Source organism: Symphalangus syndactylus, chromosome 9 (genome assembly GCF_028878055.3).
Source record: "Symphalangus syndactylus isolate Jambi chromosome 9, NHGRI_mSymSyn1-v2.1_pri, whole genome shotgun sequence".
Taxonomy (NCBI): domain Eukaryota; kingdom Metazoa; phylum Chordata; class Mammalia; order Primates; family Hylobatidae; genus Symphalangus; species Symphalangus syndactylus.
This window is the reverse complement of record NC_072431.2, coordinates 58465624-58490268: the sequence shown is the minus strand read 5'-3', so window position 1 is coordinate 58490268 and position 24645 is coordinate 58465624. Positions and strand designations below refer to the sequence as shown.

At 47.7% G+C, this 24645-nt stretch overlaps 1 protein-coding gene and 1 pseudogene across 2 annotated transcripts in view; both read right to left on the bottom strand.

Annotated features, from left to right (window-relative positions):
* The window catches only part of ZKSCAN1 (zinc finger with KRAB and SCAN domains 1), a 34697-nt gene extending 15609 nt beyond the window's left edge, over positions 1–19088 (bottom strand). Inside the window, exons 1-5 of one of the 2 annotated variants that reach the window (XM_055292429.2) lie at positions 18478–19088; positions 9505–10018; positions 9130–9283; positions 1953–2044; positions 1531–1657 (exon numbers count right to left, since the gene is read on the bottom strand). In XM_055292429.2, coding sequence (XP_055148404.1) covers positions 1531–1657; positions 1953–2044; positions 9130–9283; positions 9505–9930 — 799 coding nt within the window. In that variant the 5' untranslated portion in view covers positions 9931–10018; positions 18478–19088. The remainder of the gene's footprint in view (positions 1–1530; positions 1658–1952; positions 2045–9129; positions 9284–9504; positions 10019–18477) is intronic. The other variant, XM_063646240.1, reaches the window with a different exon arrangement.
* Positions 6845–9048, bottom strand: LOC129489613 (spermidine synthase-like; annotated as a pseudogene).
* Positions 19089–24645: the final 5557 nt, after the last annotated feature.

The following is a 24645-nucleotide window of genomic DNA, read 5'->3' as shown; positions in this document are numbered from 1 at the left end:
AGTGGTCTTGCTATATTGCCCATGCTGGTCCTGAACTCCTGGCTTCAAGCGATCCTCCTGCCACAGCCTCCTCGAGTGTTGGGATTACAGGTGTGAGCCATTGTGCCTGGCCAAGGAACTTGTTTTGAACCTGGCAGCCTACAGGAACCTGCAGACACAGGAAATTGTTTCTCTCCACCAGGGAGAGGAGCACAGAGCTGACAGTGCTCAAGTAACAGAGGAGTAGGTGAAAAAAGTGGTTATGACATTAGTAAGAATAATTAAACCCTTCACTGACTGAGACAGAATAACTGAGAATGAAAAAGAAACAGAAAACTGCTGGAGACCAGGTGCAGTGGCTCACTCCTGTTAAATCCCAGAACTCCAGGAAGCGGAGACAGGTGGATCGTTTTAGCCCAAGGGTTTGAGACCAGCCTAGGCAACACGGCGAAACCTCTCCTCTACAAAAAATGCAAAAATTAGCTGGGCATGGTGATGCATGCCTGTAGTCCCAGCTACTTGGGAGGCTGAGGCGGGAGGATTGCTTGAGCCTGAGAGGTCGAGGCTGCAGTGAGCTGTGATTGCAGCACTGTACGCCAGCCTGGGAAACAGCAAGACCCTGTCTCAAAAAAAAAAAAAAAAAAAAAAAAAAAAATTCATCTAGTACAAACAGCAAGTACCAAGAGAAAATATAAGCCCCATTTATGCCTGATCAAAAACAGAACTTGATGTTTCATTAGTAACATCCTTCATGTTCACACTTTATTCACACTCCCTTTGCCCTCTCCAGGTAGAAGCTTGCTGCAGACCTCCCTATTACTGTACTCACGTGAGGGCTTCTTTGCAGCACTGTCCTGAGGGGTTAAGATCCAGCAGAGACAAATGGAAATGTCTGCCAACAGTGTCACCTTGTCTTATCTGGCTGATGCCTCTTGAACTTCCTCGTTCTTACTACACATCCAGGACCCAGAGCTCTTCATAGAAAATCACCATTAAGTTTGGAAGCTGGGAATCCTCATCACAAGGACAGTCCAGGTGCAAGTTCGTGGAATTACACAAAGCAGTGTATTGGAATCACACTAATCACACAGGATGGAAGAAGACAGAAAGCCAACAGAAGGATGCTTGGTAGTTTCGGGAATGTGGTACCGGGACAATGGGTTGGGATTAGACGGATGATCAGTTCGCCTGGTCATCTCTGCTAGGAAGGAGATAGTCCCGACAGAGGCACCTAAATTGTAATCCATGCGAACGGAGCAGAACTGCCTCCCAGTCAACTGAGTGGCTGAAGAGGTGACTTGGGACGCAATTATTTCTGATTTTAAAGAGCAAAACCTACCTAGCGATAAAAAAACCCACTTGGAATTAGGGTCACAGTACCACGCTTTTGGAGTTAAACGAACACAAACGTTCTCACTCTCCATCTGGTCTAAAAAAGGGGATAGTCTCTAACTCCTCATCAACACTCAGTTGAACACATCAGAGATCCCACAGCTAACACACAAAGAGACAAAACCATCTTATCAGACAGTAAGCCTGCATCCATCTTACCCTGGGGAAATGCGCTCCCATAATTCTCCTGCCTGTTGTCCCTACTGAGATTCCTCCGAGCCAGATTCTGACATCCCCATTCCTCCAGAATGAGGGACACAGCCATGTCCTCGATCTTCACCATTGCCTGAAATAACACGAGACAAACAGTCATTTCCCCCCAAACTCAGGGACAATCCCATTGCTCAAACCTGGAGTCAGGAACAGACGTGGCTGCAAAGCTACAGGATGCTGGGAAGAGAAGGGTGGCCAGAACCTGGGGGTGGAGGGGAGTTTGTGGTAGAAAGACGCTAAAGGAGGGAACAGGGTTGGGGCTTCTTTGACAGCAGGGGCATCCAGAGTGGCCTGTGGAGACCGCGAAGAGCGCTCAGGAACAGAGGCAGACGCTGGGGACTCAGGAGAGCAGAGGGGCCACAGCTCACCTGGGAATCCGCTGTGAATAGCGCAGATGCCATCGCCTGGTCTCTGGGACTACCCTCATGAGGGGGTGCAGGAATGTGGGCAGCAGGAAGAGCTGGGGGAGGAGAAAGGGGCTGTGAGTAAATCAGCTCTGCTCTGAGCCTTGCTCAAAGAAGGGCTCGGGGCACGTTCCTTCCTGCGCCAGCATGTTTACTGTTCAGTGTTAAGGTCCCAAATAGAGAATTCCAGACAACACAAACGAGAGAACACAGGGCCTCAGTTTTCCCAAGACCTCTACTCTTGAGTAGCAGTCATAAAAGCGTCCTAATCACCTGGTCCAACTCTTTTATTTTAAAGTCCCTGAGACTGCAAATGACTTCCCTAATGTCACATTCCCAGTGGCAGAGCCAGGATGGGAACCCAGGTTCCTATTCTCAGCTATGAAAGTGGGTACCTTCAGCCCATGACTCAAGTCTGGCTCCTAATTTCCTCCAGTCCAAGGAATGATACCAGGATATGAGAATCTCATTTATGCCTACGCTTGTGGAAAACACAACACAGCTTTAAAATCTTTAGAAGCAGCTGAGGCGGGAGGATCGCTTGAGCCCAAGGGGTTGAGGCTGCAGTGAGCTATGATCACGCACTCCAGCCTGCATGACAAAGTGAGACCCTGTCTCAACGAAATCTAGAAAAACAAAAAAAACACTTTAGTAGCAATATCCAGAAAGGCAGGGAAGTAAGGAGGTCTCCTTAGCTCTGGGTACGTTTTTTGTTTGAGAGAGTTTTGCTCTTGCTGCCCAGGCTGGAGTGCAATGGTGCGATCTTGGCTCATCGCAACCTTCGGCTCCCGGGTTCAAGTGGATTCTCCCGCCTCAGCCTCCAGAGTAGCTGGGATTACAGGCATGCGCCACCACGCCCGGCTAATTTTGTATTTTTAGTAGAGGCGGGGTTTCTCCATGTTGGTCAGGCTGGTCTTGAACTCCTGATCTCAGGTGATCTGCCCGCCTCAGCCTCCCAAAGTTCTGGGATTACAAGTGTTAGCCACTGCGTCCGGCCACCTCTGGCTAAGTTTTTGCCACTTTTTGTCCCTCTACTTTTCTCCCTCACTTGGCCACAATAAATACTGTTTTGTTTTTTCTTTTGATGAGATGTATGCATGGTTCAAATGTTGAGACAAAAGTCTGGGCTGACACATAATAAAAGACATGCATAACATTAACATATGATCACAATAACTGTGATGCATAATTAGGAAAATTTTAAATTGTACAATTTAACCCCCTCCCCACCTCTTGCCAAGTACTATTAGATTTGGAAATGTTACTGGTAGACAGATGATGTTAGTGAGATACAAGGATATTTGAGAAATGAATTTGAAACTGAATGACCAAACCTTGTACCTATTTCAAACCTTTATACAACAATAAGATAGGCTCTCTGTCACCCAGGTTGGAATGCAGTGCTCAAACATGTCTCACTGCAGCCTTGACCTCCTGGGCTCAAGTGATCCTCCCACCTTGGCCTCCCCAAATGCTGGGATTACAGGTGTGAGCCATTGCACCCAACCAAGTACTTTTTTTTTTTTTTTGGAGACGGAATCTCGCTCTATCACCCAGGCTGGTGTGCAGTGGCGCGATCTCAGCTCACTGCAACCTCCGCCTCCTGGGTTCAAGCGATTCTCCTGACTCAGCCTCCCAAATAGCTGGGACTATAGGTGCCTGCCACCACGCTCAGCTAATTTTTGTATTTTCAGTAGAGACGGGGTTTCACCATGTTGGCCAAGATGGTCTCCATCTCTTGACCTTATGATCTGCCCACCTCAGCCTCCCAAAGTGCTGGGATTATAGGCGTGAGTCACTGCACCCGGCCCCAAGTACTTAATTTTTTAAACTTCTGAGAGTAAGGAAACACTCTGGAAAACAAATAAGACAAAGAGGAAATTGAGAATAAATGTACATGTCTCAATTTATTTAAGAACTATTTACTAAAGAGCAACTGTGTGTGCCAGGGTCCTTGAAACTGTTACTCTGGCAACCTAAACTCTATAATCTAGTGCTTAAGACCATGAATATCCTCTCCAGTTTCCTAAGGTCGCCCCCTGTGACTTCTGCTTTTAGAGTGTGGAGAAACCTTACAAGAACATCAACAGTGGTGGAGTTAAACATCACGGTGCACCAGTGTTTTTTTTTTTTGAGACAGGGTCTGGCTCTGTCGCCCAGGCTGGAGTGCAGTTGCGCAATCTCCGCTCACTGCAAGCTCCGCCTCCCAGGTTCATGCGCCATTCTCCTGCCTCAGCCTCCCAAGCAGCTGGGACTACAGGCGCCCGCCACCATGCCCGGCTAATTTTTTGTATTTTTAGGAGAGACGGGGTTTCACCGTTAGCCAGGATGGTCTCAATCTCCTGACCTCGTGATCTTCCCGCCTCGGCTTCCCAAAGTGCTGGGATTACAGGCGTGAGTCACTGCGCCCGGCCACAGTGCACCAGTTTACACGACTTTCTCTAGCACGTACCTGCTGGCTGTCCTCCAGGATGCATGGAAGAGAGGAGGCATCCTTAAGCTCCATGGTCTAATATTCCTTAAATGTCATCACCAATAAACACACTGGTTAAGGAATGTGCCTCGATCAATTCTTTTTTTTTTTTTTTTTTGAGACGAGTCTTGCTCTGACGCCCAGGCTGGAGTGCAGTGGAGCCATCTTGGCTCGCTGCAACCTCCGCCTCTCGGGTTCAAGCGTTCTTGTGCCTCAGCCTCCTGAATATCTGCGATTATAGGTGTACACCACCACAACCAACTAATTTTTGTATTTTTAGTAGAGACGGAGTTTCGCCATGTTGGCCAGGCTGGTCTTGAACTCCTGACCTCAAGCAATTCGCCCACCTTCACCTCCCAAAGTGCTGGGATTAGAGGCGTGGGCCACTGCGCCTGGCCTTTTTTTTTCTTTTTTGAGATGGAGTTTTGCTCTGTTGCCCAGGTTGGAGTGTGTATGAATTTTTAACAAAAAAGCTTAAGAAGTATAAGATAAATTTTTTTTTAACTAGAAAAACCCTTATAGAATAGGGGGATAAAAAATGTTTTTGTACAGCTGTGCAACATGTTTGTGTTTTGAGTTATGTGTTATTATAACAGTCAAAAAGTTAAAAAAACCAAAAAGTTCATAAAGTAAAAAAGTTACAGTAAGCGAATCTATTATTATTATTTATTAATTTATTTTTTCTGAGACAGAGTCTCACTCTCTCACCCAGGCTGGAGTGCAGTGGTGCACTCTCGGCTCATTGCAACCTCTGCCTATAGGTTCAAGTGATTCTTGTGCCTCAGCCTCCTGAGTAACTGGAATTACAGGCGTGCACCACCACGCCTGGATAATTTTTTGTATTTTGTAGAGACGGTGTTTCACTATGTTGGCCAGACCAGTCTAAGACTCCTGGCCTCAAGTGATCTGCCCACCTTGGCCTCCCAAAGTGCTAGGATTAAGCCATGAGCCACCATGCCTGGCTGATTTATTATTGAAGAAACAAAAATTTTAAGGATAAATTTAGTGTAGCCTAAGGGTACAGTGTTTCTACAGTCTATGGTAATGTCCTAGGCTTTCACATTAACTCACCACTCACTCACTGACTCATCCAGAGCAACTTCTGTTCCTACAAGCTCCAGTCATGGTTAAGTGTGCCATACGGGGGTACTTTTTTTTTTTGAGACGAGTTTCGCTCTTGTTGCTCAGGCTGGAGTGCGATGGCGTTTGATGATGGTGCGATTTCGGCTCACCGCAACCTCTGCTGCCTGAGTTCAAGCGATTCTCCTACCTCAGCCTCCTGAGTAGCTGGGATTATAGGCGCCCGCCACCAGGCCTGGCTAATTTTGTATTTTTAGTAAAGACGGGGTTTCTCCATGTTGGTCAGGTGGGTTTTGAACTCCCAACCTCAGGTGATCTGCCTGCCTTGGCCTCCCAAAGTGCTGGGATTATAGGTGTGAGCCGCTGCGCTCAGCCAATTTTTGTATTTTCAGTTGACACTGGGTTTTAACATGTTGGCCAGGCTGGTCACAAACTCCTAACCTCAAGTGGTCCACCCACCTTGGCCTCCCAAAGTGCTGGGATTACAGGCATGAGCCACCGTGCCCCGGACTAAAAATCTTTTATACTCTGTTTTTACTTTTTTGATGTTTAGATACACAAATACCACTGTTACAATTCCCTACAGTGTTTGGTACAGTATTTGTAGCGTAGGTGTGCAGAAGGCTAGACCATCTACGTTTGTGTAAGTATACTTTATGATGTTCGTACAACAAAATCACTTAACATTGCACTTACCATAACATATCCCTGCCATTAAGTGATAAATGTACTTTTAGCATTCCTTGTCTTTACATTCTATGCACATACTTTGATTTTTTTTTTTTTTTTTTTTTTGAGACGGAGTCTTGCTCTGTCGCCCAGGCTGGAGTGCAGTGGCGCAATCTCGGCTCACTGCAAGCTCCACCTCCCGGGTTCACGCCATTCTCCTGCCTCAGCCTCTCGGAGTAGCTGGGACTACAGGCGCCCGCCACCACGCCCGGCTAATTTTTTTGGATTTTTAGTAGAGACGGGGTTTCACCGTGGTCTCGATCTCCTGACCTCGTGATCCGCCCTCCTTGGCCTCCCAAAGTGCTGGGATTACAAGCGTGAGCCACCGCGCCCGGCCACATACTTTGATTTTAAAATTGGATAAAGATATTACATATTTCCGTCAAAAGAGAAAAAACAAGTAACATGACTTTTTATTTACATGACTGTGAACTGATCTTTTTTCGTGTTCCTCAGCTCCCCTCAAAAGTTCTTCCATTCTTTTCCCATTGTTTGAAATTTCTGAAAATAACCTAGAAAAGACTGATGCTATAGTTTTTTTTATTGAAACAGAATCTCACTCTGTCACCCAGGCTAGAGTGCCGTGATTATTTATTTTTTTTCTTTGCTATAAATACACGTGTTTCGTGAGTGAGGGGCAACAGAAGGCAAAGAGATGGCGCTGTACACAGCTGGTATAGGCTTGGAGGTAGAACGCCAGAAAGACAGACACACAGACAGTCCGCCCAGCAGGGCAGGCCGGGCAGCATTCTGGGGCTTGTAACAGTTGGTTGGTGGGCGAGAGCCGGCAGGAGGTCTGGCCCAGGGCTGGAGGGGCCAAGGCACCCCGCAGGCTCCAAGGTCCAAGGTCCTAGGTGGCATCAGTGGTGGTGCCTGGGCTCAGCTCACATCATTCAGGGCCTTGTGGGCAAACTCGGGCAGCACCAAGGCAGCGCGGTGCACATCGGAGTTGTAGTACTTCAGCTGCATCTGCACCACCTGCTGCTACGTCAGCGACTGCACCGGCTCCTGGAAGTTGGTGCTCGGGTTCTTGCTGCACGGCATGAAGCCGATCTGGCCACTGGGGTAGGTGGGGATGGTGCAGTAGGCGTAGGCCACCAAGGGGAACAAGGACTGGCAGAACTGCCGCATCTCCTTGATGAGGTCCAGGTGCAGCCACTGGCACTCGCCCTGGCAGCAGAGGACACCATCTTCCTTGAGGGCTGTCTTCATGAGCTGGTAATAGGACTCCTTGAAGAGACTTTCGGCGGGGCCCATGGGGTCTGAGGAGTCAGTGATGATCACATCGAAGGCATCCTGATTCTGTTTCATGAACTCAAAATCGTCACCCACATGTAGGGTCAGCTTCGAGCTAGAGTAGCCAAAGGCCATGCCTGGCAAGAACTTCTTGGAGACTTGGATGACATCCTCGTCGATCTCACACTGGACCACGGACTCCACGGAGGGATGCTTCACCACCTCACGCAGGACACCTCCATCTCGGCCCCGATGATCAGCACCCTTCGCGGGTTGGGGTGGCTGCAGAGAGGCAGGTTGGCGATCATCTCCGCGTAGAACTCGTCTCTCTCTGTGCACTGGATGACACCGTCCAACACCAGCACGTTGCCATAGGTCTTACTGCGGAAGACGAGGATGTCCTGGTAGCGCGAGCGCCGGTGGTGGAGCAGCTGCTCCACCTGTAGCGAAAGGGCCTGGCCGGGCCACAGGCTGCAGGTCTCCCGGAACCAGCCCTCGCGGATGGCGGTGGGACCGGAGGCGGCGGGGCCGTCGGGGCCGGGCTCCATGGCTGGAGGGCGGGCGGCGCGGGGCGTGGGCCGAGGACTGCAGGCCGCGCAGCGCCGCAGCACAACGGGACCAGCTCCGCCCGCCATCTGCGCCACAACCTAACCCCGGCGTGGGATTATTTTTATATATTTTAAATAAAATGGATCTTTAAAAAAGATTTATGATCCTTTTGAAGATAATTTATGACATACTAGAGTGTTTTAAAACCTACGCTGAAAATAATGACATCTGTTCCCAATACTTTCCTATTAAAAATGTGCTGGACATCTGGAATGCTGATAATTCAATAAATAATACCTACCAGGTTCATTACGCATAGTTCATTTGCCTTCGTAGTAACATTTAACTCCTGAGATTGGTCTGTAAGTTGTATTTTCCCCAATATTTGGTAATAATGACAATGGAGAATAACTAAAAACAAAAAACAAGCATGCGGCTTTTTTTCATTTTTTTAAAATTTTTAATTTCTTTTTTTTTTTTTTAAGACAGAGTCTTGCTTTGTCACCCAGGCTACAGCGCAGTGCTACGATCTCGGCTCACTGCGACCTCCACCTCCTGGGTTCAAGTGATTCTCCTGCCTCAGCTTCCCGAGTAGCTGGGATTACAAGCATGTGCCACCATGCCTGGCTAATTTTCATATTTTTAGTAGAGACAGGGTTTCGCCATGTTGGCCAGGCTGGTCTCAAATTCCTGACCTCAAGTGATCTGCCCGCCTCAGCCTCCCAAAGTGCTGGGATTACAGGTGTGAGCTACCGTGCCCAGCCTAATTCTTTTCTGTAAGTAGCTTTTGAGACAGGGTCCTTGCTCTGTTGCCCAGGCTGAAGTAGTGGCGTGATTACAGCGTACTGCAGCCTCAACCTCTTGGGCTCAAGCAATCCTCCCACCTCAGCCTCCTGAGTAGCTGGAATCACAGGTGTGCGCCACCATACCTGGCTAATTTTTCTATTTTTTGTAGAGATGGGGTCTCGCTATGTTGCCCAGGCCTAACATGCTTCTTCATCACAGACACTCAGCAGCACAAAGATTCTTGTCCGGAATCATTTTCCTTCCCCCAAATGAAACCTTGCTTCTTACCTCGTGACTGTAAGAGGCGGGGTTTCCGAGATGAATGTTTGAAGTGGGACTGGGTGGCCTCGTGATGAAGGTCAAAGCTCGAGGACTCCTGAACTGGATCCAGAGGCACCATCCCCCTTGCGAGCATCTCAGGTCCATGAACTTGACCTGGGACCTGAAGACAGACAGGTTGGGCTTGTGGGTAAATCACTTTGTAAATGGGAATTAAAATATTTAAAAACAGACCATGAGTATGCCAGTGGATGCAGGGAGAAAGCCAGAACATTTTTAAGCCAGAGTGACCACCTAATGACCTAAAGACTGCCAATACTTCTCCTGGCTCCAGTTTCAACGTCTGTGCCCTGCTCACACATAATAGGTTTCACCTCTTTTTACCTGTTGTCCTGATAAATCAAGCTCCAAGTCTTCTAGAAGGGTCACGGCCTCCTCTCCACTATCGGGGCGGTATTCCTGCAGCCAGACCTGGAGCTCCTTGGGCAGGATGGAAAGAAACTGCTCTAGCACCAGCAGCTCCACGATCTGCTCCTTGGTGTTTATTTCTGGCCGCAGCCACTGATGACAAAGTTCCTTCAGCCGACTGAGAGCCTCTCGGGGCCCAAAAGTGTTCTGGTAACAGAAGCGCCTGAAGCGTTGGCGGAATATCTCTGGGTCTGGAGGAGGCGTGTCCTGTAGACTGGAATCCTGCCCCCACATGTGGTCTTCCTCATCTTCCTCTTCCACCTTCACTATTACGATACCATCCTTCTCCTGTGCAGCCTGCGGGGACAGACCTGTGGCTTCCCGTGATTCAGCAGTCATCATTCAGGCTCCAGGAACTGACTTGATGCAAACAGGGTCTATGCTCACCTTTATGTCCTGGGAGGTTTTATGATATGTTTCTGTACTATTCCTGAAGTACAAAAAAAAAAGTCATTAGTACGTACCTTTACAAAAACTGATCTGTGCGGAGGCAGGACATCGAGGCACTATCAGAACGCTCCTGAGGCCGGGGACGGTGGTTCACGCCTGTAATCCCAGCACTTTGGGAGGCCGAGGCAGGCGGATCGCCTGAGGTCAGGAGTTCGAGACCAGCCTGGCCAACATGGTGAAACCCTGTCTCTACTAAAAATACAAAAATTAGCCGGGCGTGGTGGCGGGCGCCTGTAATCCCAGCTACTCGGAAAGCTGAGGCAGGAGAATCGCTTGAATCCAGGAGGCGGAGGTTGTAGTGAGCTGAGATTATGCCATTGCACTCCCTGCCTGGGAGACAAGAAGTTTAACTCCGTCAAAAAAAAAAAAAAAAAAAAAAAAAAATCCTGAAAAATAGAGGAAAAAACTACAGTCTCCATTGTCACTCCCTGTATCAAGATTTGCAAACACAAACCTCAAACAGGCCGACTCCACCCTCAGGGTGTTTGCTTGGAGTCAGAGTGATTTACCTGCAGGTGGACAGCAGGTTATGAAATGGAGCATTGACAGTGCCCAGCCCAGAGAGCTGAATGTTAGCACAGTGGCAGGTGCCAGGCTTAAAGCAGTACATGCACCATCTTCTTTTGTCCCTACAACAGCCCTAGTAGGTCAGCCAAACTGTTAAGTGCCGTTTTACAAATGACATAACTGAGGATTAGGTTTGCGCAGTAGTAGGTGGCTGCCTACTGGAGTCAATATTCAACCAAATTTGAAGCCCTGGGACCTACTTTTGTACCATCCAGCTACTTTTGCTATTTTTATGAGTGCCTTGGGCAGTCTAAATTGTGGTTTCCAAAGTACAAGATGATCCCCAAGGGATACAGAAAGAAAATAATCAGAACGTCTGTATCTTAAAAGTGAGAGAAATTAAGCCATATTTAACATACAAATTGACACTAATACCCTTACTTAGTCGGTGCTGACCTGTCACAGGTGTTGTTCATTTTAGACATTGTGATGTAGCCTGGTTTATCTGAGACCAGTTATGTGAAATAATGGATTTCTAAATCTAGGTTTAGCTGGGCATGGTGGCCCATGCCTGTAATCCCAGAACTTTGGGAGGCCAAGGCGGGCAGACCACGAGGTCAGGAAATCGAGACCATCCTGGTTAACATGGTGAAACCCTATCTCTACTAAAAATATAAAAATTAGCTGGGCGTGATGGCACGCGCCTGTAGTCCCAGCTACTCGGGAGGCTGAGGAAGGAGAATCACTTGAACCCGGGAGGCTGAGGTTGCAATGAGCCGAGATTGCGCCACTGCACTCCCCTGGCCACAAAGCGAGACTCTGTCTCAAAAAAAGAAAAAAGAAAAAAAAAATCCGGCTTTAACTAATCTTACTCTCATAAAAGAGACAAGCAGCTTTAAAGATTCTTGTGGCCAGATGTGGTGGCTCATGCCTATAATTCCAGCCCTTTGGGAGGATGAGGCAGGAGGATGCTTGAGGCCAGGAGTTTGAGACCAGCCTGGGCAACATAGCAAGACCCTGTCTCTATGAAACAGAAAAAAATTAGCTGGACATGGGGACTGTGTCTGCAGTCACAGCTACTCAGGAGGCTAAGGTGGGAGGATTGCAGTCAGCTATGATCACGCCACTGCATTCCAGCCTGGGTGACAGAGCAAGGCCCTAACAGGAAAAGGAAAAAAAAAAAAGATTCTTGTAGAGAAACCGCAATTACAGGACACACTAATAATATAAACAGACGTGAACAAGAAAATGGCACAGATGAAGCTTCTATCTAGAGCAAGGTTTTAGCCACATTAGGAGGTAAAAACCAAAGTCAATCTAAATCAAAGAAAAAGTCACCAATGAGTAAGTAGCTTCTTTAAAAAAAAGTGTGAAGAAAGAGCAATTACAAGAACAGCTGTATGAAATGGTTCCATTGTTATGTAATTTAACTGCCAAAACTGATATCAAGTATCCAGGAAAAACCCATCTATGTTCACATTTTAGAAACTTGGGGCTGGGTGAGGTGGCTCATGCCTGTAATACCAGCACTTTGGGAGGCTGAGGCAGGGAGCAGGGGCCACCTGCGGTCAGGAGTTCAACACCAGCCTGGCCATCATCGTGAAACCCCGTCTCTACTAAAAATACAAAAAATTAGCTGGGCATGGTGGCAGGTGCCTGTAATCCCAGCTATCTGGGAGGCTGAGGAAGGAGAATCGCTTGAATCCAGGAGGCCGAGGTTGCAGTGAGCTGAGATCATGCCATTGCACTTCAGCCTGGGCAACAAAGTGAGACTCTGTCTCAAAAAAAAAAAAAAAAAAAACTGGAAATATTTTCTAACCTGTTTAAAAATCTTTCAAATGAAGAATTTCAGGTGGGTCTTAAGCCTATCTGTTAAAAATATAAAATGCCACTGCCTGATTAGTTTGTAAGAATATACTCTTTGCATTTCAACAACAAAAATTTAGCATGGTTGATGGGCTGGATCAATCACAAGTTACTAAGCAGAACTGACACTGTGATTCTTCCATCTGAAGCTACAAATCTTTCTGAATTTATCCTTTTCACCTCTACATCAATCAAAACTAAGCATCAAATTGAAGTTTTAGAAACAGACCATTCAACTGCTTTATTATGATGAGTTAAACCAAGAGTTTTAAACTAGCAAAAGCATTTTTAGTTTTATGGCTCTCACTAAACATATTCTTAATTTTGGTGAAAAAGGGATCGTGTACATATAACAGCACAAAAATTATCTTTTTTTCTTTTTTTTTGAGACGGAGTCTCGCTGTGTCGCCCAGGCTGGAGTGCAGTGGCGCAATCTCGGCTCACTGCAAGCTCTGCCTCCCGGGTTCACGCCATTCTCCTGCCTCAGCCTCTCCGAGTAGCTGGGACTACAGGCGCCCGCCACCACGCCCGGCTAATTTTTTGTATTTTTTTTTTTTTTAGTAGAGACGGGGTTTCACCGTGGTCTCGATCTCTTGACCTCGTGATCCGCCCGCCTCGGCCTCCCAAAGTGCTGGGATTACAAGCGTGAGCCACTGCGCCCGGCCTACTTTTTTTCTTTTTTTTGAAACAGAGTCTTGCTCTATCGCCCAGGCTGGAGTGCAATGGCATGATCTCAGCTCACTGCAACATCCGCCTCTTGGGTTCAAGTGATTCTCCTGCCTCAGCCTCCCGAGTAGCTGGGATTACAGGCACGAACCACCATGCCTGGCTAATTTTTGTATTTTTAGTAGACACACGGTTTTGTCACGTTGGCCAGGCTGGTCTCAAATTCCCAGCCTCAAGTGATTCACCTGCCTCGGCCTCCCAAAGTGCTGGGATTACAGGTCATATTTATTTTTTTATCTAGTTCCATGAAGTCCAGCTTCCTTTCTTTGGTTCCCTGCCTTCATTTTCTCCCTTCTCTCCCACAATCCACCTTTCAGATTATTCTTTCTAAAACTCTACAGCCTTGCAGTCAATACTTTCCAGTGCCTGGTACCAATTTCCCCTCAAGCTTCTTTTCCCATCAATCCCCTCATAAACCTTCTCTATGCAACAAAAGCACTCTCATCAGTATTTCCTACATATGCCTTGTATTTTGACTGCCATCCTTTCCTCACATCACACTTCACACCTGGGACTTCCCCCCGCCCAGTCCTCTCTGCCTTTTCAAATCCCACTTATCCTTTAAAGCTAGCTAAAACGCCACTTGCCTCTTATCGCTGTTCAAGAACCCTCTCATAAGTATAACAGTAAGAGCCAATGTTTACTGAGAGCTTTCTAGGTACCGGGTATTTAAGCATTTTCACTTGACCACATAATCTTAGGAGATAGCTACACTTATCATCTCACTATATAAAGAACTGAGAGGCTGAGCGCAGCGGCTCACGCCTGTCATCCCAGCACTGTGGGAGGCCAAGGCAAGTAGATAACCTGAGGTCAGGAGTTTGAGACCAGCCTGGATAACATGGCGAAACCCCATCTCTACTAAAAATACAAAAATTAGCCAGGTGTGGTGGTGCATGCCTGTAGTCCCAGCTACTTGGGAGGTTGAGGCAGGAGAGTCGCTTGAACGTGGGAGGCGGAGGCTGCAGTGAGCTGAGATCGCACCACTGTACTCCAGCCTAGGCAACAGAGTGAGACTCCATCTCAAAAAACAAAAAAGAAGAACTGAGGTATACTGCCATTAAATAACTTACTCAAGGTCACACAGCAAGTATATGGTAGAGGGAGAATTTGAAATAAAAGTGACTCTCCAATGTTAACACTTTAACCATTATACAAAATTTATCTTGTACCTAACATGTGGGGTATACAGATCCTAAAACGAAGGCCTATGAAGGTGACAATGAAGAATCAATTGGCCAGGCACCGTAGCTCACGGCCTGTAATCCCAGCACTTGGGGATGCTGAGGAGGGTCGATCACCTGAGCTCAGGAGCTCGAGACCAGCCTGGCCAACATGCAAAACCCCATCTCTACTAAAAATACAAAAATTAGCTGGATGTGTGGCACACGCCTGTACTCCAGCCTGTAATCTCAGCTACTTGGGCGGCTGAGGCAGGAGAATCGCTTGAACCTGGGAGGTGGAGGTTGCAGTGAGCCAAGATTGCGCCACCACACTCCAGCCTGGTTGACAGAGCGAGACTCCTTCTCGAAGAAAAAAAAAATCACTCAGGAACGGGCCTTATCTACCACCCAGTTTTCACTGGAGGGTCACTGTGTGACTGAAGCCCTTCCTGGGAAAGGGAGGAGACACAGCAAAGATTCAAGTGGGGACTGTCTACAACATAACCAGGTGGGATCTTCAAACATGGTAACTGAGCAGAACTTGTGTGATGGCGAGCCCAGCCACCAGAAATCCCTACTTTTGTGAAAGTTTTATCCTGCCTCAGCTATTGAGCAGAACACTTCTCGGGTCAGTGGGAAGATGCGACTCTAAGGAGGAAATGAGTCCGGGGGAAATAGACATGGACATGGGCACATTCCCTGTGCCCACAACCGGGACAGATAATCCTCCCCACCTTCAGTATCTCTCTGCTCCTACTCTGGGGTCCAGGAAAGACCCATCACAGCAGTGGAAAGGCTGGGTTTTATTTTAGGTTTGCCAGATGATCTGAGCACACACTCTTCTCTTCTGTCTCTAAAGGCCCTAATGCTCTTCACCAAACATTTGCTAGGTAATTTCTCATGATGTGCCAGGCGCAGTGGCTCACGCCTGTAATCCTAGCAGTCAGGGAGGCTGAGGTGGGTGGATCACGAGGTAAGGAGATCGAGACCATCCTGGCTAACAAGGTGAAACCCCGTCTCTACTAAAAATATAAAAAATTAGCTGGGCATGGTGGCGGGCGTCTATAGCCCCAGCTACTCGGGAGGCTGAGGCAGGAGAATGGCGTGAACCCGGGAGGCGGAGGTTGCAGTGAGCCGAGATTGCGCCACTGCACTCCAGCCTGGGTGACAGAGTGAGACTCTGTCTTAAAAAAAAAAAAAAAAAAAAAATTCTCATGATGTTTCTTTCTCTGTAATTTTTCTTGCCTTCTTCCTCAACTAGGTTATTAAGAGCAGGCCTCTTTGTACTTCTTAGACCACTGAACATGATTCCTTGCAAGCCTCAGTTTCAAAAATACACTTGACTGAATTGACAATGTTACTATTTTTTAAAAGCCCGATCATTCTACATTCAGTGTTGCCCTCAAATTTGTTCCATGGACTAGTTGGATGAGTTTCAGGTTAGCATTAAAGCTGCTCCACCCCTTACTAGTTGACGACCTTAGGCAAGTCAACAAGTTAACCTCTCTATGCATCAATTTCCTCATCTGTATAATGGGAATAAAAATCAGCATTTGCCCCATAGAGTTGCTGTGAGGATTAAATGAGGTAATGGATATAAAGCACTTAAAATAGTGCCTGGCATTTAGTAGGCACTACAGAAATGTCTTAATTTTTTTCAGTAAGCTTAAAAGATGTGCCGGGCGCGGTGGCTCACGCTTGTAATCCCAGCACTTTGGGAGGCCGAGGCGGGCGGATCACAAGGTCAGGAGATCGAGACCACGGTGAAACCCCGTCTCTACTAAAAAATACAAAAAATTAGCCGGGCGTGGTGGTGGGCACCTGTAGTCCCAGCTACTCGGAGAGGCTGAGGCAGGAGAATGGCGTGAACCTGGGAGGCGGAGCTTGCAGTGAGCCGAGATCGCGCCACTGCACTCCAGCCTGGGTGACAGAGCGAGACTCCGTCTCAAAAAAAAAAAAAAAAAAAAAAAAAAAAAGCTTAAAAGATGTAACTGTACATTCCAATTTTCAGCCTGCTTATAAGATTAAGCAATGGGACAACTCCTGTAATAGTTAAAGCTGCACAGGCAGTAACTGAATTCTAGTCTCCCACAAGTAAGTGGCACATCCCTGAGTGAGGTATTTAACTTCTCTGGCATTTTGTATCCTTATCAGTCAAATAGGGGTAGGGTGGGGGTTCCAGATAGTAGGAAACTACCTCTGAGTGAATATGGGCTGAAAAACATACTGACATACCATCCACTTTAAATAAAATTACCTCCAGCAGCTAAGCATACCTCAGTTCTCACCTGGGATAAACAGAAATGATTTTCTTAAACAAGGGCTTGAAGTTACAAGCTCAAAGGCTGTTTTCCAAACAGCCCAGTATTTTTCCAGGGCATAGTCTTGAAAATGTAAATAAAGGCTGGGCACACGGTGGCTCACGCCCGTAATCCCAGCACTTTGGGAGCCCGAGGTCAGCGGATTGCCTGAGATCAGACGTTCGAGACCAGCCTGGCCAACATGGCGAAACTCTGTCTCTACTAAAAATACAAAAATCAGCCAGGCCTTGGGGCACGTGCCTGTAGTCCCAGCTATTTGGGAGGCTGAGGCAGGAGGATTGCTTGAACTCGGGAGGCAGAGGGTGCAGTGAGCCGAGATCACACCACTACACTCCAGCCTGAACGACAGAGCAAGACTCTGGCTCAAAAAAAAAAAAAGTTTAAATAAATTGCCCTTTGCCCTTTACACTCATCTTTTTAAAGAGCTATCAAATGTTTTAATATGAAAAAGCTACCTTAAAAGACAGCTAGCTCTAGCTATTCAAATAATATTGATACTCCCACAGAATGAAAATGTTAGATTTAATATGCTATTCATCTGTATTTTAAACGCTTTTAAATCGAGAATCAGCAAAAGACTAAGTAGCTAGCTTCCTTGTTTGTATTTTAAGAGTGGCGAAAACTGTCTGAAATAATAAACAAGAATCTTGTATGGTAATTCAGAGAAGATACAAACCTGGATACACATTCTGGGGCAAATCACCATGGTTTCCTATGTAATACAGTGATTTCTCCACATTTGTTCAGCATATATACTAACAGTGCTTTGTTGATGTGGTTACAATGAAGTATTTATTGACCGCCTCCAATCCGCCTAGCACTGGCCCGTACAATAAATGCTTTCTTTGGTCCCAGGCCATGCAACAGCCACTCTCTATAATGAAAGTATCGTATTGTGTACCGGGGGCACTGCAGGAAAGGGAGGGGAGGGATGGAGGAGTGTCAAGCTAAACTGTAGTTTTTTTTTTTTTTCAATTACATTGACCAAATCATTTCGAAGTCGGAAGGGCCTTTGGAGAAAATCCAGTTAGTTTTATTGATGACGAAATTAAGACTTGGTGTCTCGTCTTATCCAAGGTCACTCAGCTAATCAGTCTCCTAGTGACACAATGCAATTTCCACAAATTCCCTTCACTTCTCACCCCACACCATGTCAAACAGAGCAACTATCCAGAATTGAAAAATCCACCTAACGTCCCGGACAGCTCTTTTCCAAAGCCTTCAAAGCATTCCATCAAGCTGAAAGAGTGGAGTGCATATACTCTCTACTAGATCCCAATCACTTATTTATCCACTGTGACTAGGCTTCAAATACTCTTTGATCACCGCTCAGTGATGAGGGTGGGAGAAGGAAAGGCAGGTCTGGAAACTTTTGCGGCACCTCAAAATGTGTCCATCTCTCATCCTTCCGCTCACTTCACCTCGAGGTCTCGAAGGACCCGGGGGGGGGAAAAAACACCTCACCGGAATCAAAGCAAATGGCGACTAAGGGAGAGCAGAAAAATCAAGACCGGGGTCGGTTCGCTCGCGACCCCGTTTGCAGAAACATCAAAGGGCGATGACGACACTGCGGGAGAGGGGCCCGCAGACGGCTTCTCCCCAGGTATCCGGCACCCTCGGCCACTGAAACCCTCGTCTCCTCCCCGCCTGGACCTGGGGGTGGGGCGGGGACGTCTCCCAGGGAGAACGACGCTTCCTACGGCCGGGCCCAGCCAGGAGGCAGGGGCATGGACTCTCTTCGCACAACACCTGGGCCGCCTGGAGGGGGTCCCAGGGCCGCAGCTGCGGAGCCCACCCTCGCGCACACACCCTTGCGGCCCCGCCCGCCCACCCCAGAGGCCGGCCCCAAGTCTCACCGTGAGCCCCGGGAGCGGCCTGGGGGCGCTGGGCGAGAAAGGGGAGCTGACTCTGGGGCTCAGGCCGGCCGAAGGGCACCGCACACGGACTTAGGCCCTCCCGACGCCTCGACACAGACACAATGAGTCACAAAGGCCGGAAGTGTGTCAGCACCTCGTCTTCCGGGACCGCGCCGCGCTTCCGGGTCCTCTCTAGGAGCGCGGGAGGACTTTGCATCTCTGTTTCCGAATCGCTGGACCAGGCGCCTGCCCTTGAGTTTTCAAGCCTCCAGCTTGGAGGATCCGGTCCCTGTTCGCCCCTAGTTAATGCGGGGACTAACGGGAGCGGGTGGTGGGGGGTTTCAGGCTTTCCCCTACTCAAACTCAAACAGACTCTCCAGCTCAGACACGTCCATGTGAAAGTTCGATTTCAGGGCCGGGCGCGGTGGCTCACGCCTGTAATCCCAGCACTTTGGGAGGCCGAGGCGGGCGGATCACAAGGTCAGGAGATCGAGACTATCCTGGCTAACACGGTGAAACCCCGTCTCTACTAAAAATACAAAAAATTAGCCGGGCGAGGTGGCAGGCGCCTGTAGTCCCAGCTACAAGGGAGGCTGAGGCAGGAGAATGGCGTGAACCCCAGGGGGCGGAGCTTGCAGTGAGCCGAGATCGCGCCACTGCACTCCAGCCTGGGTGAAAGAGCGAGACTCCGTCTCAAAAAAAAAAAAAAAAAAAGAAAGTTCGATTTCACCTGTCTTTTTCATCTCAGGCAGTCCTTGTAGTAGTTACAGTTATTATCAAGCAATAATAGTACTTGGTAATTGTATGTCTGTGGCAAAGGAACCGAAACAAGCATGTAGACAGAGGAAGATCAAAGTGAAGCCAAGGGTGGCTGGTTTCCCAAAGCTGCCACGGTAGCTTCTCTCAGGGCCCTGGAGCTATATGGAGTGGTATTTTCAAATACTTGGCCTGTGGACAAGGGATGTCTTTCCACAAGCAAGCATAGTTATAAGGTTCTGTGCTTTGCTCATGTGGCATATGCTATTATAGCCGTTTAAAAGGAGTTTTCAGAGTAACAACAGACACTTTTACCTTCAAAGTGCTTTCACAACCTACCACAGTTACAGCCTTCATCTTTGCCTTGCAGGGTAAGGCACGCGTAAGAGGGGGCCACCTTGTGCAAGGGTGGGGGGGGACTACAGGCTTTAATGGTTGTGACTTTCCACTATGTTCCGAAACAAGTTCATGGGAGAAACTGAACTCAGTAGCTTGGTTGTGTGACTCTTACTGCTTGGAGAGATTTACTTTCTTTTTTTAGATGGGGTCTCACTCTGTCACCCAGGCTGGAGTGCAGTGGCACCATCTTGGCTCACTGCAACCTCCACCTCCCAGATTCAAGCGATTCTCCTGCCTCAGCCTCCTGAGTACCTGGGACTACCGGCACACACCACCATGCCTGGTTAATTTTTGTATTTTTAGTAGAGAACAGGGTTTCACCATATTGGCCAGGATGGTCTCGATCTCCTGACCTTGTGATCCACCCGCCTCAGCCTCCCAAAGTGCTGGAATTACAGGTGTGAGCCACTGTGCCCGGCCAGATTTACTTTTTAAAAACTGTTTGAAAACTAAAAAGCAATGACAGGGCCAGACATGATGACTCAAGCCTGTAATCTTAGCACTTCGGGAGGCTGGGATGGGAGGATTCTTGAGCCCAAGAGTTGGAGACCAGCCTAAGCAACGTAATGAGACCCTGTCTCTACAAAAAATACTAAAATTAGCTGGGTTCATGGTGGTGTGTGCCAGTGGTCCCAGCTGCTTGGAAGGCTGTGGTAGAAGGATGGATTGAGCCCAGGAGGTTGAGGCTGTAGTGAGCTATGATTGCGCCATTGCACCCCAGTCTGGGCGACAGAGCAAGATCCCATCTCAAAAAAGAAAAAAAGGGCCGGGTGCGGTGGCTCATGCCTGTAATCCCAGCAGTTTGGGAGGCCAAGGTGGGTGGATCATGGAGTCAAGAGATTGAGATCATCCTGGCCAATATGGTGAAACCCCGTCTCTACTAAAAATACAAAAATTAGCTGGGCGTGGTGGCACGCACCTATAGTCCCAGCTACTTGGGAGGCTGAGGCAGGAGAATTGCTTCAACTCCAGAGGCGGAGGTTGCAGTGAGCCGAGATCACGCCACTGCTCTCCAGCCTGGGGACAGAGCTAGACTCCGTATCCAAAAAAAAAGCAACGACAGTATCATTAAAGGAAATTTGCAAAGTGGACAAAAATAATTACCTGTAATCTCTCCACTCTAACACAATCCCCATGGCTTTAGTTTACCTTTTTCCTGTTTTCATATACAAATAAATATTTATTGATATTATTTTAAACACTGTTCAAAACCATAGTTGTAGTTGTATTGAAGAGGAGGCTGGTATCCTGGAAGTATCTGCTACATTCATATCATGTGAACACTGTTTTCTAAGGAAGAGAAAATATATTTACTATTCAGTAAGTGGAAATAGATCATCATCAAGGTCTTCATACTCATCGTCTTCACATTGAGTAAGCTGAGGAGGAAGAGGAAGGGTTGCTGTTGCTGTCTCAGGGGTGGCAGAGGCAGGAAGTGATCCGCCAGCCTTGGCCTCCCAAAGTGCTAGGATTACAGGTGTGAGTCACCGCACCTGGCTTCTTTTCTTTCTTTCTTTCTTTTTTGAGACAGAGTTTCCTTCAGTTGCCATGTTGGAGTGCAATGGCGTGATCTCGGCTCACTGCAACCTCCGCCTCCTGGGCTCAAGCAATTCTCATGCCTCAGCCTCCCAAGTAGCTGGGATTACAGGTGTGCACTCACCATGCCTGGCTAATTTGTGTATTTTTAGTAGAGATGGGGTTTTACCATGTTGGCCATGCTGGTCTCGAACTCTTGGCCTCAAACGATCCACCCACCTCGGCCTCTCAAAGTGCTGGGATTACAGGTGTGAGCCACCACGCCTGGCCTCGACATCTTTGATTACTTCCTAAGGATGGATTCCAAGAAATGAGGTTACTGGTTCCACAGATAGTCAGAGGGAATATAGGCAATAACCTTGATAACCCCAGGGTTCTAGACCTGTGAGCAAACAAGCTCAGCTGACAAGATCAGGTGGTATCCACACAAGAGTTTTGAAAGAACTCAAAGATGAAAGTGTTGAAATAATCATGAAATGTAATGATTTATGATTACAAGGAGACACTGTGCTTAAAAATTGGCTGGCTGCCCTGAACAAATAAAAGTTCCTGAAGGGCACCCTAGAAATTGTGGGTGCCTAAGTTTGACTTCCGTGTTGTGAAAGCTGGTGGAGTCAATGCTGAAGGGGAGCCCGGGTTTGCGGCTGTGACTGGGTGGCTGCAGCTACTCCTGGGAGGGAGGGTCTCCTGTCTTTCCAACTTGGAAGGAGGGTGGGGGCTTCCATGTGTTCCCAGCTCCCTCCAGCTCCGTGGAGTGCTACGATCCCAGCTGTGCCTCCCCCACTGCAGCCAGCATCACGGCAGTGGCCATTCCAGATGGGGCGCTGCTGCTATCATTTCCAGTTGGGAGGTTACAGAAGGCTTGGAAAGGGATAGAGCAGGCTCTGCTTATCCTAGAGAATTATTTCCACATGCAATTTCCTCCTTGCCACAGTCTGATAATGCAAGAGAAATGTCCAAAATATGTATTTGAAAAAGTCTCACAGGAAGAGGCAAGGGCCTTTTGTAGGAAACTAAGGAATATGTTCCATTTATCCTCAAAGACAATAGCTCGTAACTTTCATTCCCATAGGTCAACCATCTTCATGGACATTTCAGAGTTGCCTAATAAGAATTTTAAAATATCAATAAGAGAGAAGATTCAGGTTGGGTGTGGTGGCTCATGCCTATAATCCCAGCACTTTGGGAGGCCAAGGCTGGGGATCACCTGAGTTCAAGAGTTCAAGACCATCCTGGCCAACATAGTGAAACCCCATCTCTACTAAAAATATAAAAAATTAGCTGGGCATGGTGGCGTGCATCTGTAACCCCAGGTACTCGGGAGACTGAGACAGGAGAATCATTTGAACCCAGGAGGTGGAGGCTGCAGTGAGCTGAGATCACACCACTGCACTCCAGCCTGGTTAACAGAGCAGGACTCTGTCTTTAAAAGAATAATAATTAAAAAAAAAAAAAAAAAATATATATATATATATAGAGAGAGAGAGAGAAGATATAGGGAAGAGAAATTGATTCTCTCTCTCTCCATATATATATATATATATATATTTGAGACAGGGTCTTACTCTGTCTCCCAGGCTGGAGTGCAGTGGTCACAGCTTACTGCAGCGTTGAATTTTTGGGCTCAAGTGATCCTTCTGCCTTAGCCTCCTGAGTAGCAGGGACTACAGGCATGCGCCACTACCCTTGGCTAATTTTAAAATTTTCTGTAGATATGGGGTCTCGCTGTGTTGCCCAGGCTGGTCTTGAACTCCTGGGCTCAAGCAATCCTCCCATCTCAACCTCCCAATGTGCTGAGAATACAGGTGTGAGGCACTGTGCCTGGCTGACAATCTCTAAATGTATATAGCTTGGAGATCCAGGTGAACAGAGAACAGAAACTCCCACTCCTTCATCCAGGTCTTACATAATCTCCCTTTTGAAATAAACATTCCCACTGCCCCTAAGCATGGTGCTCATATTTGGTTGTTGGGTAGGAATAAATCTGATGACATGACAAATATAATCACTTTATTTGGCAGTTTCAATTCAGAGATGTTCATACATGAAAGTTTTATTTTTCACCCATGATTGCTCCCTTCTGTATTGTTGAATCTCCCATTTCCCTGGGTAATGGATTTTTTTTTTTTTAGACGGAGTTTCACTCTTGTCACCCAGGCTGGAGTGCAATGATGCAAACTTGGCTCACTGCAACCTCCACCTCCCGGGTTCAGGCAATTCTCTTGCCTCAGCCTCCTGAGTAGCTGGGATTGCAGGTGCCCGCTACCACGCCTGGCTAATTTTTTTGTACTTTTGGTAGAGACGGGGTTTCTCCATGTTGGTCAGGCTGGTCTTGAACTCCTGACCTCAGATGGGTGATCGACCTGCCTCGGCCTCCCAAAGTACTGGGATTACAGGTGTGAGCCACGGAGCCCCTCCAGGTAATGGATTTTTAAATGACACCTGGAGAATATTCCATATTTCCTAGCTACTATAAGTTAAGATTCTACTCAGTTTAAAAACCCAAGTCTTAGGCCAGGTGTGGTGACTCACACCTATAATCCCAGCACTTTGGGAGGCCAAGGCAGGCAGATCACCTGAGGTCAGGCGTTTGGGACCAGCCTGACCAACATGGAGAAACCCCGTCTCTACTAAAAATACAAAATTAGCCGGGAGTGATGGTGCATGCCTGTAATTCCAGCTACTCAGGAGGCTGAGGTAAGAGAATCGCTTGAACCCGGCAGGCGGAGGTTGCAGTGAGCCGAGATTGCACCATTGCACTCCAGCCTGGGCAATAAGAGCAAAACTCTGTCTAAAATATAAAAATAAAAAAAAAAAACAAGTCTTATATCTGATTCCAAAGGTCCCATTTTACTGAGTTTTCTTCTTCTTCTTTTTCTTCTTATTCTTCTTCTTCTTTTTTTCTTTTTGACAGTTTTTGCTTTTGTCGCCGAGGCTGGAGTGCAATGGCATCATCTCAGCTCACTGCAACCTCCGCCTCCCAGGTTCAAGCGATTCTCCTGCCTCAGCCTCCCAAGTAGCTGGGATTAAAGGCGTGTGCCACCTGCCCGACTAGTTTTTGTATTTTTAGTAGAGACAGGATTTCACCATGTTGGCCAGGCTGGTGTCGAACTCCTGACCTCCAGTGATCCGCCTGCCTGGGCCTCCCAAAGTGCTGGGATTACAGGCGTGAGCCACTGTGCCCGGCCTGAGTTTTCTTTGCTGTTGGCTAGGGCTGTGCTGGGGAACCTGCTGTGAGAAGGGTACTGTGATCTATGCTTTTCCTCCTCCCCTTCCCTCTCCCTGGGGTGGCAGGAGTGAGTGATCTGACTCTCGGAGACACCTTCCTTCTCTATTTTCCTATTGGAAGCTGTGGCTTCTCTGTTGTGTTGGGCAAAGTGGACCCACAGGGAGAGGGTCAAAAATCTCTTACTTAACTGGCTGTGAGGCTATTCTCTCTCTGCTGGTTGTTACTCTTCCCTCTGTAACACAGTGTTC